Source organism: Cetorhinus maximus, chromosome 6 (genome assembly GCF_964194155.1).
Source record: "Cetorhinus maximus chromosome 6, sCetMax3.hap1.1, whole genome shotgun sequence".
Taxonomy (NCBI): Eukaryota; Metazoa; Chordata; class Chondrichthyes; order Lamniformes; family Cetorhinidae; genus Cetorhinus; species Cetorhinus maximus.
Window position 1 is genome coordinate 129,974,656 of NC_135884.1, and position 16,777 is coordinate 129,991,432.

At 45.2% G+C, this 16,777-nt stretch overlaps 2 protein-coding genes across 2 annotated transcripts in view; both read right to left on the reverse strand.

Annotated features, from left to right (window-relative positions):
- The window catches only part of cyb5b (cytochrome b5 type B), a 28,214-nt gene extending 16,926 nt beyond the window's left edge, over window positions 1–11,288 (reverse strand). Inside the window, exon 1 of the mRNA XM_078544491.1 lies at window positions 11,011–11,288. Within this exon, the coding sequence (XP_078400617.1) occupies window positions 11,011–11,154 (144 nt within the window). The 5' untranslated portion in view covers window positions 11,155–11,288. The remainder of the gene's footprint in view (window positions 1–11,010) is intronic.
- The window catches only part of kars1 (lysyl-tRNA synthetase 1), a 531,769-nt gene that overhangs the window by 380,050 nt on the left and 134,942 nt on the right, over window positions 1–16,777 (reverse strand). The window lies entirely within an intron of this gene.

The window sequence follows — 16,777 nt, forward strand, 5'->3', positions numbered from 1 at the left end:
ACATCTACCCTGTCTAGTCTTGTTAGAATTTTATAGGTTTCTATGAGATCCCCCCTCATTCTTCTGAACTCCAGCGAATATAATCCTAACCGACTCAATCTCTCCTCATATGTCAGTCCCGCCATCCCAGGAATCAGTCTGGTAAACCTTCGCTGCACTGCTTCTATAGCAAGAACATCCTTCCTCAGATAAGGAGACCAAAACTGTACACAATATTCTAAGTGTGGTCTCACCAAAGCCCTGTACAATTGCAGCAAGACATCCCTGCTCCTGTACTCGAATCGTCTTGCTATGAAGGCCAACATACCATTTGCCTTCTTTACCGTCTGCTGCACCTGCATGCTTACCTTCAAAGACTGGTGTACGAGGACACCCAGGTCTCATTGCACATTCCCCTCTCTCAATTTATAGCCATTCAGATAATAATCTGCCTTCCTGTTTTTGCTACCAAAGTGGATAACCTCACATTTATCCACATTATACTGCATCTGCCCACTCACTCAGCTTGTCCAAATCACACTGAAGCATCTCTGCATCCTCCTCACAGCTCACCCTCCCATCCAGCTTTGTGCCATCTGCAAATTTGAAGATATTACATTTAGTTTCTTCATCTAAGTCATTAGGTCCCAGCACCGATCCCTGCAGTACCCCACTACTCACTACCTGCCATTCGGAAAAAGACCCGTTTATTCCTACTCTTTGTTTCCTGTCTGCCAACCAGTTTTCTATCCATCTCAATACACTACCTCCAATCCCATGCGCTTTAATTTTATATGCCAATCTCTTATGTGGGATTTTGTCAAAAGCCTTCTGAAAGTCCAAATAAACCACATCCACCAGCTCCCCCTCATCAACTCTACTCACAACCTTGGTGTCACATTTGACTGGTAGATGAGCTTCCACCCACATATTCATGCCATCACCAAGACCTCCTATTTCCACTTCAGTAACATCAGCCAGCATCACCCTATTTCAGTTCATCTATGGCTGAAACCTTCATCGATGCCTTGGTTACGACTATACTTGACTATTCCAATGCATTCCAGGCTGATCTCCCACGTTTTACACTACATAAACTTGGATGTCTTAACTTGTACCAAGTCTTATTCACCTATCACCCCTGTGCTCACTGACCCACATTGGCTCCTGGTCAAGCAATGTCTTAATTTTAAAATTCTCAACCTTGTTTTTAACTTCCTCCTTGCTCTCATCCCTCCCTATCTCTGTAATTTTCTCCAGCCCCACACCCTTCAAGATGTGTGCTCAAATTCTGGACTCTTCAGCATCCCCGATTGCTCCTCCTTTGGTAGCCAAGCCTTCAGTTGCCTAGCCCCTAACCTCTGGAGTATCCTCCCTATATCTCTCAGTCTCCTTACCTCCCTGTGCTCCCTTACGACACTCCTTCAAACCTACTTCTTTGACCAAGCCTTTGGTCATCTGATCTATTACCTTCTTACATGGCTCGGTATCATATTTTGTTTTATAATGCTCCTGTGAAGTGCCTTGGGAAGTTTTATTACCTTCAATGCAATATATAAGATTCAATGAAGAGTGCAGGAGGGCATGCCAGGAGCAGCACCAGGCATACCTAAAAATGAGGTATTAACCTGATGAAGCTATAACACAAGACTACTTGCATGCCAAACAGCATAAGCAGGAAGTGATAGAGCTAAGCGATCCCACAACCAACGGGTCAGATCCAAGCTCTGCAGTCCTGCCACATCCAGTCGTGAATGGTGATAGACAATTAAACAGCTCACTGGAGGAGACGGCTCCACAAATATACCCATTATCAATGATGCGGGGGGGCCCAGCACATCAGTGCAAAAGATGAGGCTGAAGAATTTGCTACAATCTTCACACAGCAGTGCCGAGTGGATGAACCATCTTGGCCTCCTCCGGAGGTTCCCAGCATCACATATGCCAGTCTTCAGCCAATTCAATTCACTCCACGTGACATGAAGAAACAGCTGAAGGCACTGGATACTGCAAAGGATATGGGCCCTGACAATATTCTGGCAATAGTCCTGAAGACCTGTGCTCAAGAACTTGCCACGCCCCTAGCCAAGCTGTTCCAGTACAGCTACAACACTGGCATCTACCCGGCTATGTAGAAAATTGCCCAGTTATGTCCTGTACACAAAAAGCAGGACAAATCCAACCTGTCCAAATACAAAACAAAAACAAAAACAGAATTACCTGGAAAAACTCAGCAGGTCTGGCAGCATCGGTGGAGAAGAAAAGAGTTGACGTTTCGAGTCCAATGACCCTTCAACAGAACTGAGTGTAGTTAGGAGAGGGGTGAAATATAAGCTGGTTTAAGGTGGGGGGTGGGGTGGGGGGAGAGAAGTTGAGGGTGGGGTGGTTGTAGGGACAAGGAAGCAGTGATAGGAGCAGAGAATCAAAAGATGTCACAGACAAAAGGATCAAAGAGGTGTTGAAGGTGGTGATATTATCTAAGAGAATGTGCTAATTAAGAATGGATGGCAGGACACTCAAGGTACAGCTCTAGTGGGGGTGGGGTGGAAAGATTGACAAGGTATTAGTTGTAGATTTAAAAATAATGGAAATAGGTGGGAAAAGAAAAATCTATATAAATTATTGGAAAAAACAAAAGGGAGGGGGAAGAAACGGAAAGGGGGTGGGGATGGGGGAGGGAGTTTAAGATCTAAAGTTGTTGAATTCAATATTCAGCCCGGAAGGCTGTAAAGTGCCTAGTCGGAAGATGAGGTGCTGTTCCTCCAGTTTGCGTTGGGCTTCACTGAAACAATGCAGCAAGCCAAGGACAGACATGTGGGCAAGAGAACAGGATGGAGTGTTAAAATGGCAAACAGCAGGGAGGTTTGGGTCTTTCTTGTGGACAGACTGCAGGTGTTCTGCAAAGCGGTCGCCCAGTTTGCGTTTGGTGTCTCCAATGTAGAGGAGACTGCATTGGGAGCAACGAATGCAGTAGACTAAGTTAGGGGAAATGCAAGTGAAATGCTGCTTCACTTGAAAGGAGTGTTTGGGCCCTTGGACCATGAGGAGAGAGGAAGTGAAGGGGCAGGTGTTGCATCTTCTGCGTGGGCATGGGGGGGTGCCATAGGTGGGGGTTGAGGAGTAGGGGGTGATGGAGGAGTGGACCAGGGTGTCCCGGAGGGAACCATCCCTACGGAATGCCGCCGGGAAGGTGAAGGGAAGATGTGTTTGGTGGTGGCATCATGCTGGAGTTGGCGGAAATGGCGGAGGATGATCCTTTGAATGCGGAGGCTGGTGGGGTGATAAGTGAGGACAAGGGGGACCCTATCATGTTTCTGGGAGGGAGGAGAAGGCATGAGGGCGGATGCGCGGGAGATGGGCCGGACACGGTTGAGGGCCCTGTCAACGACCGTGGGTGGAAAACACCTGCCTCTTCACTTCCTCTCTCCTCACCATCCAAGGGCCCAAACACTCCTTTCAAGTGAAGCAGCATTTCACTTGCATTTCCCCTAACTTAGTCTACTGCATTCGTTGCTCCCAATGCGGTCTCCTCTACATTGGCGAGACCAAACGCAAACTGGGTGACCGCTTTGCAGAACACCTGCGGTCTGTCCGCAAGAAAGACCCAAACCTCCCTGTCGCTTGCCATTTTAACACTCCACCCTGTTCTCTTGCCCACATGTCTGTCCTTGGCTTGCTGCATTGTTCCAGTGAAGCCCAACGCAAACTGGAGGAACAGCACCTCATCTTCCGACTAGGCACTTTACAGCCTTCCGGGCTGAATATTGAATTCAACAACTTTAGATCTTAAACTCCCTCCCCCCATCTCCACCCCGTTTCTTCCCCCTCCCTTTTGTTTTTTTCAATAATTTATATAGATTTTTCTTTTCCCACCTATTTCCATTATTTTTAAATCTACAACTAATACCTTGTCAGTCTTTCCACCCCACCCCCACTAGAGCTGTACCTTGAGTGTCCTGCCATCCATTCTTAATTAGCACATTCTCTTAGATAATATCACCACCTTCAACACCTCTTTGATCCTTTTGTCTGTGACATCTTTTGATTCTCTGCTCCTATCAGATTCTCTGCTCCTCTGCTCCTGCTTCCTTGTCCCTACAACCACCCCACCCTCAACTTCTCTCCCCCCACCCCACCCCCAACCTTAAACCAGCTTATATTTCACCCCTCTCCTAACTACACTCAGTTCTGTTGAAGGGTCATTGGACTCGAAACGTCAACTCTTTTCTTCTCCACCGATGCTGCCAGACCTGCTGAGTTTTTCCAGGTAATTCTGTTTTTGTTTTTGTTTTGGATTTCCAGCATCCGCAGTAGTTTTTTGTTTTTATCTCTGGCCAAATACAACCCTTTCAGTCTACTCTTGATCATCAGTAAAGTAATGGAAGGGGTCATGAACTGTGCTATCAAGCAGCACTTGCTTAGCAATAACCTGCTCACTGATACCCAGTTTGGATTCTGCCAGGGCCACTCAGCTCCTGACCTCATTACAGCCTTGGTTCAAACATGGATAAAAGAGCTGAACTCCCAAGGTAAGGTGAGAATGACTGCCCTTGACATCAAGGCCACGTTTGACCAAGTGTGGCCTCAAAGAGCCCAAGCAAAACTGGAGTCAATGGAAATCAGGGGGAAGACTCTCCAATGGTTGAAGTTATACCTGGCACAAAGGAAGATGGTTGTGGTTGTTGGAGGTCAGTCATCTCAGCAACAGGACATCACTGCAGGAGTTCTTCAGGGCAGTGTCCTCGGCCCAACCATCTTCAACTGCTTCATTAATGACCTTCCTTCCATCGTAAGGTCAGAAGTAGGGATGGCACCATTCATGACTCCTCAAATACTGGAGCAGTCCATGTCTAAATGCAGCAAGGCCTGGACAATATCCAGGCTTGGGCTGATAAGTGGCAAGTAACATTCGCGCCACACAAGTGCCAGGCAATGACCATCTCCAACAAGAGAGAATCTAACCATTGCCCCTTGAAGTTCAATGGCATTACCATCACGGAATCCCTCATTATCAACATCCTGGGTGTTACCAATGACCAGGAACTGAACTGGACTAGCCATATAAATACCATGGCTACAAGAGCAAGTCAGAGGCTAGGAATCCTGCGATGAGTAACTCACCTTCTGACTCTCCAAAGCCTGTCCACCATCAACCAGGCACAAGTCAGGAGTGTGACGGAATACCCCCCACTTGCCTGGATGAGTGCAGCTCCCATAACACTAAAGAAGCTTGACACCGTCCAGGACAAAGCAGCCCGCTTGATTGGCACCACATCCACAAATATTCACTCTCTCCACCACCAACGCACAATGGCAGCAGTGTGTACCATCTACAAGATGCACTGCAGGAATTCACCAAGGCTCCTTAGACAGCACCTGCCAAACCCATGACCACTACCATCTAGAAGGACAAGGACAGCAGATAGATGGGAACACCACCACCTGGAAATTCCCCTCCAAGTCATTCACCATCCTAACCTGGAAATGTATCGCCGTTCCTTCACTGTCACCGGCTCAAGTACTGGAGTTCCCTTCCTAACAGCACTGTGGGTTGTCATGAAGAGATATTAATGTCTATAATGTTATTAGAAATTATTTTTTAAAATAGAGTTCTAGTGGGGCCTGTGTCTATGTGTGTCTTAATTGGATTAAAGCTGCTAATCTGGGTGCTTTGATGTATAGTAGTTTTGAGATGCTAATTAGGTAAACATAAGGCGGATAGAAGGTAAAGTGTAAATTTGCATTTGTTAAAAGAAACCACTCAAGACTGCGGGTGAAATCTTACACCTAGCTCGAAGATGCCAAGCAATGTGGTTATTTTTTTCAGCTTACTAATAAAATAGGTGGGATGAAAGGATGTTATTGTTAGAAGGGGTAAGGTTAAAAGCCTAGTGATACAATGGAAAATTTACATTCAAAGAGAAAGTTATGTATAAAGGAGAAAGGAGGTTAAGATGCAACAAGTGAGAAGTCTCCAGCCTGTAAGGCTCAAGCTGCTGTCTGCAAGGAGCAGAGGTGATAGAAACTCATTTTGAATGTGACTGTCCAGGGTGTGCTTTGCCAGGGGTCTTTTTAATTCTGTGTGTTTTACAGTTGCCTTACCGGGGGTCTAATTGAGAGTCAGATTAATAAGGGGATTTTTGTAGTTATTATAGTAGTAAATTTTGTAGACATATGTATGTGCTTACAATCTTTTTTTTTTTATTCGTTCATGGGATGTCGGTGTTGCTGGCTAGGCCAGCATTTATTGCCCATTCCTAATTACCCTTGTTCAGAGGGCATTTTAAGAGTCAAACACATTGCTGTGGGTCTGGAGTCACATGTAGGCCAGACCAGGTAAGGACGGCAGATTTCATTCCCTAAAGGACATTCGTGAACCAGATGGGTTGTTACAGCAATCAGCAATGGTTGCATAGTCATTGAGAGACTTTTAATTCCAGATTTTTATTGGATTCAATTTTCACCATCTATGATGGTGGGATTTGAACCCAGGTCCCCAGAGCATTACCCTGGGTCTCTGAATGACTAGTCGAGTGACAATACCACTACACCATTGCCTCCTCATATTAATAAATGTCTAATTTAGTTTTATTAAAAAAAACCTCAAGACTTGGTGGTCTTATTATTACTGAATTCAAAACCTGCATCACGAAACATACAAATTGCAAAAATGGGTTATGACAGTTGTTTCAAGTTTCCCTCTGGGATTTGAACGACTCAGCCTTTACCATTGGCTGTGTCATAATAGGGTGTACCTACACCACATGGACTACAGGGTTTCAAGAAGGCAGCTCACCACCACCTTCTCAAGGGCAACTAAGGATGGGCAATAAATGCTGAACCAACCTGCAAAGCCCCCAACCCACCAATGAATAAAAAAATAATATAAATACCAGTTAGCCTGCTCCTGGACCTGGTCAAGGTGGCCTTTAACAGATCCAGGCAGCAGGCGGTTGAGGGGGTCGTCTGGCCCGATTGTCTGCCCCTCTTCCATGGCTACATTCGTGCCTGGGTGTCCCTGGAGACGAAGCACGTGCTGTGCACTGGTATGCTTGAGGCCTTCCGTGACCAGTGGGCACTGCAGGGGCTGGGGTGCATGAGCAGCCCCGGAAATGACATTTTGATTTGAATTAAGTTTCCATTGAAATTTTGCCTTTTTGTTGCAGTACTCCTTTAACAGGTTGTCACTTTAATCAGTTAATTTGTTTCTCTTTTGTTTGATTGGTTCTCCCCAAAAGAGCATCAAGAGAGTCAGGCCCCTTTTTCACTATTTGAGAGGGCTGCTCCTCAAGTTTTGTTTGAACTTCAGCCCCACCCTCTGGCTACCCGGTGCGGAGGGGGCAGGCAGGGCAGAGGACCTCCTTATAAGCCTGCTCCAGGGCCTGGCAAGGTGGCCATTAACAGGTCCAGGCAGCGTGTGATTGAGAGTGTTATTCAGCCTGACTGTCTGCCCCTCTTCTGCGGCTACGTTTAGGAGTGCGGGTGTCCCTGGAAAGGGAGCATGCAGTGTTCTCCAGTATGCCTGAGGTCTTGGGCACCACAGGGGCTGGAGTATATCAGCAGCCCCGGAAGCATTATTTGAATTTGTTAAGTTTCCATTAAAGTTTTGCTTTATATGCAGCGCCCTTTTAATGGGTGGTTCTTTAGTTAATTGGTTTACTTGTTCTTTTGATTTACTCAAGAGTATAAGAGACAGTTAGTGCCCCTTTAAGGGGTGGTTCATTAGTTAATCAGTTTACTCATAAGAGTGTAGAGAGTTGTGGCTGAAGTGGGTTACCAGCCCTGGAAACATTATTTTAATTTGATAAGTTTCCTTCGTATTTTGTTTTAGTTACAGTGCTCCTTTAAGGTGTTAATTGGTTAATTTATTTAGTTTTAGATTAAACTCTTTTGAGTAAAGAGAGTCAGCTAGAACACTGGGTTAGTGGTTAGGAAGCAGAGATCCGTAATGCTGCATCCTGCGAATAAATCTACTATGATGGCAAAGATCTGTGTTTTGTTTCATACTTCACCACTTGGTTTGGGTCCAATTAACATCAATGTTCCTGAATACTGAAATGCAAGTTTTTATAAGAACGGATCAAAATATATTAATTCTTCATGTACAATTTTAAGGAGGGAGTAAGACAAAAATGGACACTGATCCCCAAAGGAGGAAATATTCAGGCAGTTGACAAAAAGCTTGATCAATGAGAAAGGTCATAAGGTGGGCCTCAAAGCAAGAGAGAGGTGTACAGGCAAGTTTTGATGAGAAAGGATCAAAATATATTAATTCTTCATGCACAATTTTAAATTAAGTAGAACAGAGGACAACACGGACAAAATAACAAAAAATACATTTTGATTTAAAGCTACCTGATACTGGCAAGATTTTGAACAAACAGTAGACGAACTAAATGTTTTGCAATGGACAACTGACAAGTCTGTCACTGGCTGATAATCACTGTGTGTAATGATTAGCTGCTTTCAACTCTCGAACTGTTGCTCAGATCGGGATATCAGTCTGTGATAGGGGAGAAGGGATCTAAGGCTTAGAGAGGGATCTGGAGACTTGGGGGTCTAGACAACTGAAGTTGCAGTGGCCAATGGTGAGATTAAGGGAGTCAGGGGTGGGGGGAGATACAAGAGGCCAGAGTTGGAGGAAAACAGGGCTATCAGAAAATTGTAGGGCTGTAGGATTGGTGAGGCCCTGAAGGGATTTACACAGGAGGATCAGAATTTGAAATTTGAGGCATTGGGAACCAATAGCCAATGTAGGTCAAGATTGACGGGTGAATTTTGTGAATTAAGTATCATGGTGAACGGAGAGCCATTGATAGACAGTTGCGAGCTTGGAAGTGCCACTACAAATTACTTGGGCGAAGACCTTTGCCATTTTAATTCTCATTGTGGGACTTACACTATATTAACAAAGGTACGATACAAATATATATTTTAATTGATTTCTGATGTGTCCACAGCCCAATTTTTTTTAACAAGATACTGGATACTGATATTGCTCACTGGCAGTTTCACCAACTAAATATTGAGCAGTACTTAGATGCACTATGTGTAGTTATTTGCATAACAGAGTTGCCATGTCAATCAACGTCAAAAGCTTTCTCAACTTCAATCTCTCTAGTAAGTTGCACAAGATTCTGAGTAAAATTTCCTAATTCGTGTACAATTATGTAGATCATATTGAATACAATGCTGTGAATTGAATGCATCTTTGAATGCATCACACACCATAAAAATGATTGCAACTTAGAGACAAATTTGCTATACGTAATTTTCAAAATTAAAAAACCGGCATCATGATTCACCTCGGAGCAAATCCAAGAGAAAACACAATCAAACTCCCATGGAGCTGCTACTTTGGTTTGAATGTGAAATGGGTTTGGATAGGAGCACTGCAACAAAGTAGCAGTATGGAATAGTAATTGAATCTTTGTCTCACACAGAATGAACTTCCAGGCAATGTAGTGGCAACAGAATGTTTGAAGTAGTTCAAAGAATAGTTGGTTGCCATAACAATGGATATTTTCAGGACAGGCAAAATGATCTTCCTAATTTTTATCACTTTTGTGGGTAAAAACAAAAAGATAATTTATCTCAAAGATCCTCCACTACTAATCAGGCACAAGTCAGGAGTGTGATGGAATACATCCATTTGCCTGCTGACACCATCCTGGGTAAGACACTCCACTTGATCAACAACCCATCCACCATCTTAAATTTCCTCCCCCTCCACCAGGGGCATTGTGGTAGCTTAGTGTACTATCTAGGACGTACAGCAGCACTTTGTGAACCTGCAGCCTCCACCATCCAGAAGGACAAGGGCAGCAGGCGCCATGGGAACACCCAAGTCAACAAGCAGTACCATCCTGATGTGGACATGTATGCCTCCAATGTGGGAGTAACTTCACCACATGAACTGCAACAATTCAGAAAGGCAGCTCACCACTTTATCAAAATGAACTGGGGGTGGGTTGACCTTGGGATATGGGTTGACAACACCCATATCCCAAGAATGAATTTGTAAGAATCTGGCCTAATGAATGAACAAATTTGGAAAAGCGTATGCACACGTGAGAAGGTACATTGGAAATGCATTAATTCTAGCCCCACTTTAAAATTAGGTTCTAAAATGATAAAGTACTCAAATTCCAATTAAAGTTAAAAGCAAAAAACTGCGGACGCTGGAAATCCAAAACAAAAACAAGAATACCTGGAAAAACTCAGCAGGTCCGACAGCATCCGCGGAGAGGAACACAGTCAACGTCTCGAGTCCGTATGACTCTTCAACAGAACCAACTAACAATGGCTCTCCGTTCACCATGATACTTAATCCACAAAATTCACCCGTCAATCCTGACCTACATTGTCCAATTAAAGTTAGTTGAATTGTTGGTAAAATAATCTAGCAGATTGCTCATTTCACTCCAGAAAACAACCACAAAACATCAAAATGTGAAGCTGCAGTTACAGACATATAAATTGTCAGTTTTCATTGCAAACTTCATATCTCCATAAATCGCTAGAACAAACAGCCAGTGTTACAAAATCGAGATAATGAGTAATCCCCACTCTCTTTCATATAAAGGCGTTACTACCAAAAAAGGCTGAGATACAGCTACATCTTGTACTGTGGTTGAAATAAGGCTTCCCCCCACCCCCACCCCCACCACTTTCGGTACCTTTAATTGCTTGAAGTAATTGAAGTAAAGGTGGTATCACAATTGTGTATTTATGTTGACGAAGTCGCTCATTTTTTTTTGCAGCACCATATTAAAACCTAAATTCCAAGATGACAGGACTATCAAACTGCAAAAATAAAAAATAAAACATTTTTCTAACATAGTTTACGCATTTAGACTAGCCAATGGAATACTCTTTTGTAACTCACCTGTCAAAAGTGAATGAAATGAACAGCTTTTCCTTGCACTGGGAATTTTTTTTAAAAAAACTTCACGTTTTCCTGCAATGCCATTAGTGTAACACTGAACACTAGGCCTAGTCCAATAAACAAACAATACACGTGAAACTCACCTCCTCCAGAAATTTAGTGACATCGTACACTTTGTCGTGTATCACCAACCATGTGGACTTGCTGCTGTTGTGTGTTTTCACTTCTTCCATCGTTATATAATTCACTGTCGGGTCAAAATCGATTTTATTATTTTGCTCGCCCATCGTGGACCTTCCTGTACCCGCTGACTGACAATCGCACTCTCTCTCTCTCCCTCCTCCTCGCACCAGCGGTCCACACCCGGTTAACCGACTGCGATCTGATCCGGCGCCCGCCAGTGAACGTCACTCTTTTACGTGAACTTCCCGTGGCGACAGTCTCCGCTGGCAACAGCCAATCGCGTGCCGAGATCACCGCCATGGGCCGTCAGAGCTCGAGCCCTTTTAATCCAACGCGTCAGGCGATCGGCGGCGGCATCAGGTGATGTGATGACACGTTTTCATTGGACGGCTGGCTGCCAACCGTGCCTGTTTCGTTCCGATTGCGGCTAATGCGTCTTGTGAACCAACTGGAATTATATTAATGCCAGAAAGAAAGGAAGTTTTTTTTTCTTTTCATGTTAGCTTTCTATATGAGAGCTAAAAAGTCTTACTATAACTATATAGAATGTGAGGCCACATCTGGAGTAGTGTGCACAGCCCATATCTAAAAAAGAGCATACTTGTCCTAGAGGGAGTGCAATGATGGTTCACTGTTTTTCAGCAGCTCCCACTGCTGCTGGCAACCTCCAGACCGGTCATTCTGGGCGATGACTTCAACTGCATAATCGATGCGGCAGGACGATCCGGCAGGGCCGACAGCAGATTGGACGCTACGTCCAGATCCCTGATGGAAACAGTTAAGGATGCCAAGCTGCGCGACGTCTTCAGCAACCCTGCAGACAGAGCGCAGCGTAGATCCACCTGGTCGCGGCCAGACGGGTCCATCCGTTCCAGGATAGATTTCCTGTTTGTGTCCCGTGCGTTCGCAGTCAGATCCACTGATGTCAAGCCGGTGTTCTTCTCTGACCACTGCCTCCTACTGGCTGACTGTCACTTAGAGGAAGACCAGAGGGTGGGCAGGGGGGCATGGAAGCTAAACGTGCAACTGCTGACCCCAGAGAACATCAAGAGGGATTACAAAGATTGGAGAACTGTGAAACCCCTCTTTGAGTCCCCGACACACTGGTGGGAAGCGATCAAGGGAAACATCAAGAGGTTTTACATCCTCAAAGGCGCCCAGAAAGCTAGAAAGGAACAGAGGGAAATGTCCCCACTCCAGAAAAACATGCAGAATCTGCTCCGGCTGCAGTCGATGGGGGTCGATGTCAAGGAGGAACTCCAAGAGGTGAAGAGCCAGCAAGCCTCGCTCTTTGCCTCAGAGGCCTCCAAGTTCATCTTCCGTTCCAGAGTCCGCTCCGTGGAGCAGGATGAGACGTGCTCACGTTTCTTCTTCCAAAAGGTACACAGAGAGAGCTCTGTGATCAGCAGCCTGAAGGGAGAAGATGGTACAGTAAAGTCATCGCAGCCCGACATTTTGAGGATCAGCAAATCCTTTTATGCCGGATTGTATGACGTGAAGCCCACAGACAGCACGGCCTCCCAGTCCTTCCTGTCTTCTATCACGGAGGTCTTAGACGACAGTACACGGGAGAGCCTGGACAAACCACTAACTCCTGATGAACTGACTAAGGCCCTTGAGTCCTTCGAGAAGAGTAAAGCTCCTGGAAGCAATGGCTTGCCGGCGGAGTTCTATTTGGCTCTGTGGGACTGGATCAGCCCAGACCTGCTAGAAGTGTACGAGAGTATGCTCCTGGCCGGCAGCATGTCAGAATCCATGAGGAAAGGTATCATCACCCTCATCTACAAGCACAAGGGGGAAAGGGAGGAAATTAGAAATTGGCAACCCATTTCACTGTTGAATGTGGACTATAAGATTCTGTCCAAGGTCATCGCCAATTGGGTCAAGTCCACTCTGGAATTGGTGGTCCACCCTGACCAGACCTGCATTGTGCCGGGCAGGAAGATCTCTGACAGCCTCGCACTGCTCAGGGATACGATTGCCTATGTGCAGGACAGGGGTGTGGACACCTTCCTCATCAACCTGGATCAGGAGAAGGCCTTTGACAGAATATCGCACACCTACATGGTGGATGTGCTCTCCAAAATGGGGTTTGGGGAGGGAATTCGCAATTGGATCCAACTGCTCTACACTAACATCAGTAGCGCAGTCTCAATCAATGGGTGGGAATCAGATAGCTTTCCTATTAAATCTGGAGTCAGGCAGGGCTGCCTAGAACCCTTTGCTGAGTCCATCAAGAAGGATCCGGGCATAAGAGGAGTGACAAGCCCAGGCAGTGGAGGCACTCAGGTCAAAGCCTCCCTGTACATGGACGATGTCGCCGTCTTCTGCTCGGATCCGCTGTCGGTGCGCAGACTGACCCACATCTCCGACCAGTTCGAACTGGCCTCGGGAGCCAAGGTAAATCGTGGGAAGAGCGAGGCCATGTTCTTTGGGAACTGGGCTGACCGATCCTTTGTCCCCTTCACCGTCAGGGCTGACGGCCTGAAGGTGCTAGGGATATGGTTCGGAGGGACCGGGACTGGAAGGAGCGAGTGTCTATGGTGAAAAGAAAACTGGGCATGTGGGGGTGACGCTCCCTCTCCATTGCGGGTAAAAACCTGGTCATCAGGCGTGAGGCACTCTTGCTGTTGCTGTACGTGGCGCAGGTCTGGCCCATTCCAGACTCCTGCGCGATGGCGATCACCCGAGTCATCTTTCGCTTTATCTGGAGGTCGAAAATGGATCGTGTCCACAGGAACGCAATGTACAAGCCTCTAGATAAAGGGGGAAAAAACGAGCCCAACATCGCCCTCATACTGATGGCCACCTTTGTGTGCAGCTGCATCAAGCTGTGCGTAAACCCTCGATACGCAAACACCAAGTGTCACTACGTGCTGAGGTTCTACCTGTCCCCGGTGTTGCGAAGGATGGGTCTGGCCACGCTGGCCAAGTAGTTGGACCGTGCCGCACTACCTGTCCCTTGTGGAAAAATTTATGCAGAGAAACACCTTTGACCACAAGTCCATCAGGCAGTGGTCGGCACGTAACATCTTAGAGACCCTGCGCGAAAAGGAGAGGGTGGGTCCTGTGGGATGGTTCCCCGAGCAGACTGTCAAAGTCATTTGGCAGAATGCCTCATCACCAGAACTTTCCAACAAGCACCAAGACGTAGCTTGGCTGGTGGTGAGAAAGGCCCTCCCTGTCAGATCCTTCCAACACGCCAGGAGTCTCACCCCCTCTGCATGTTGCCCTCGAGGTGGCTGTGGTGGGGACGAGACCGTTGTTCACCTCCTTGTGGATTGTGCCTTCGCAAAGAAGGTCTGGAGAGAGATGCAGTGGTTTCTGTCGAGGTTCATCCCGAGCAGTTCTGTGGCACAGGACCCTGTGCTCTATGGGCTGTTCCCAGGGACACACACCGAGACAAACATCAACTGCAGCTGGAGGATCATCAACTCGGTGAAAGATGCTCTTTGGTCTGCCCAAAACTTGTTGGTCTTCCAGCGCAAAGAGTTGTCCCTGACCGAGTGTTGCAGACTGGCACATTCCAAAGTCCAGGACTATGTGCTGAGGGACGCACTAAAGCTTGGGGCAGCTGCCGCAAAGGCGCAATGGGGAAAGGTCGCTGTCTAAGACCTTTCTGTCACAGTGCACCGAGGGGCTGGGAACTGTTGAGAGCCCCTCGGGCTGTACAGCTCAAAATGAATGTATGCAGTGAATACTAAGTGTATTATAATTGTATTGAAGCACCTCAGAGTGCAACATGATGTATGTTGATAACTCCAATACCATTGTCTGATTGTCTGCATTGACCATATTGAAATGATTGTAATATGCATTGATTGTATTGATGCACCTTGTGATACATGTGTAAAAGTTGAATCTGATTGTACTTATGTGATGGTGATTTTGAAATGGTTTGGAATGTTCTGCCAGATATTTTATGAATAAAGTATATTTTTCCAAAAAAAAATGATGGTTCACTGTGGACAACCTCCTTCTGAAATGTGCCTTTACAAGGCAGATGTGGAAAAAAGATGCAATGGTTTTTGTCGAGATTCTAAGCAGCTCCATAACGCAGTAATCTACTGTACGGGCTGCTCCTAGGGACATAGGTCGAGATAAACGTCAACTGCTGTTTGAGTCCTATCAACTCTGTAAGAGACACTCTTTTGTCTGCTTAAAACTTGTTGTGAAAGGAGCTGTCAATGACCGAGCGTTGCAGACTAGCACATTCCAAGGTCCAGGACTACATGCTGAGGAACATTGTAAAGCTTGGGGCAGCTGCTGCAAAGGCACAATAGGGAAAATCTACTGTCTGAGACTCTCCCACCATGGTACACTGAGAGGCTGGAAACTGTAAAACCCCTTGGGCTGTATGTTTGACGTGAAATAAATATTGTAAATATTAACTGGAGGCACCTCAATATTAAATGGAGGCACCTCAAGGTGCCACATAGTGTATTGAAAAAAAAGCTGATTTGTTTTGCACATAATGTAATGTCAACTTTGAACAGTCATGTAATGCACTTAATGAGAGGATAATCCTCTGGGGAGACATTCAGCAGACTAGACCTATATTCACTAGCATTTAGAAGAATGAGAGGTGACCTAATCAAAACATATTAAATTCTTAAGGGGCTTGACAGGGTCGGTACTGAGAAAATGTTTTCCCTGGCTGGAGAAAAACATTCTGGAGGGATACAGAGATGGGTGGTGATAGCTGACCCATTGGCAGAATCCACAGGCAGTTTTCTATTCCCTTTTGAATCCTCTCATCCCAGGAACCTGTCTAGTGAATCTTTTTATTTCTAAAAATATATTTTATTCATAAAATTTATACAAGTATATTACATGACCGTTCAAAATTGACATTTCATAAAATGCAAAACAAATCAGTTTGTATTGATATTTATGGTGAAAAGCTGAAGCCCCAGTAAAGATCTCTGGGGAACACCAGTTGTCATATGTCACCAATTAGAGTGCATTCCCTTTATGCCTACTCTTGTCTCCTATCTCTCAACCAATTACCAACCTCATGTCACGAGGGACCTCAAAGTCATCAGATTTCCAAATGTTTATGTATTTGTTAACTTGATCTCTCTTGGTTATTCTCTTGCATAGCTTAACCCATAACATCGCTGCCAACCATTTATCCATCTGCTTGCATGATCACCCTTTGTACATTCAAGATTAATTAATTGAACCAATTTACCTGTACATAATTAATGTAAACAGTAAAGATCGATCCTTTGAAGATGGCTTCTAAACTATTGTCTGTCTATTTGCCCTTCACGCAGGTGTCTAGAGTGGATTAGTTGAACATATGTCATAAATATATAGTACTGCACTTCCAGGCAGGCATACTTGGAAGCTTGCTAGCTTGGAAGCATTCGCAAGCTAGGGGGAAAAATGTGAATTAAAAAAAACAGAGCCCTGGCCTTGGAATAATTTAAATGAACAATATACTACAGAAATGTTCGTTATGATCCCCAGAGAGACCAATAACTTTAAAAAAAGAAATCTCCACAATGCCAATGGAAAGAAAACCGATGGACAAGATTTCACTTTTTAAAACTTTTACCTTAACAAACCTACTAAAATCAACATAATGTTTAAATTATCAGGTGAAGGATACTTCAAATAAAAAGATAAATTTCACTTCAAATAGTTGTTACAACAAAGATATGCATCACGTAGTTACAAGCTCTCATCTCACTTTCCGCACAAATATGGTACCATGTGCAA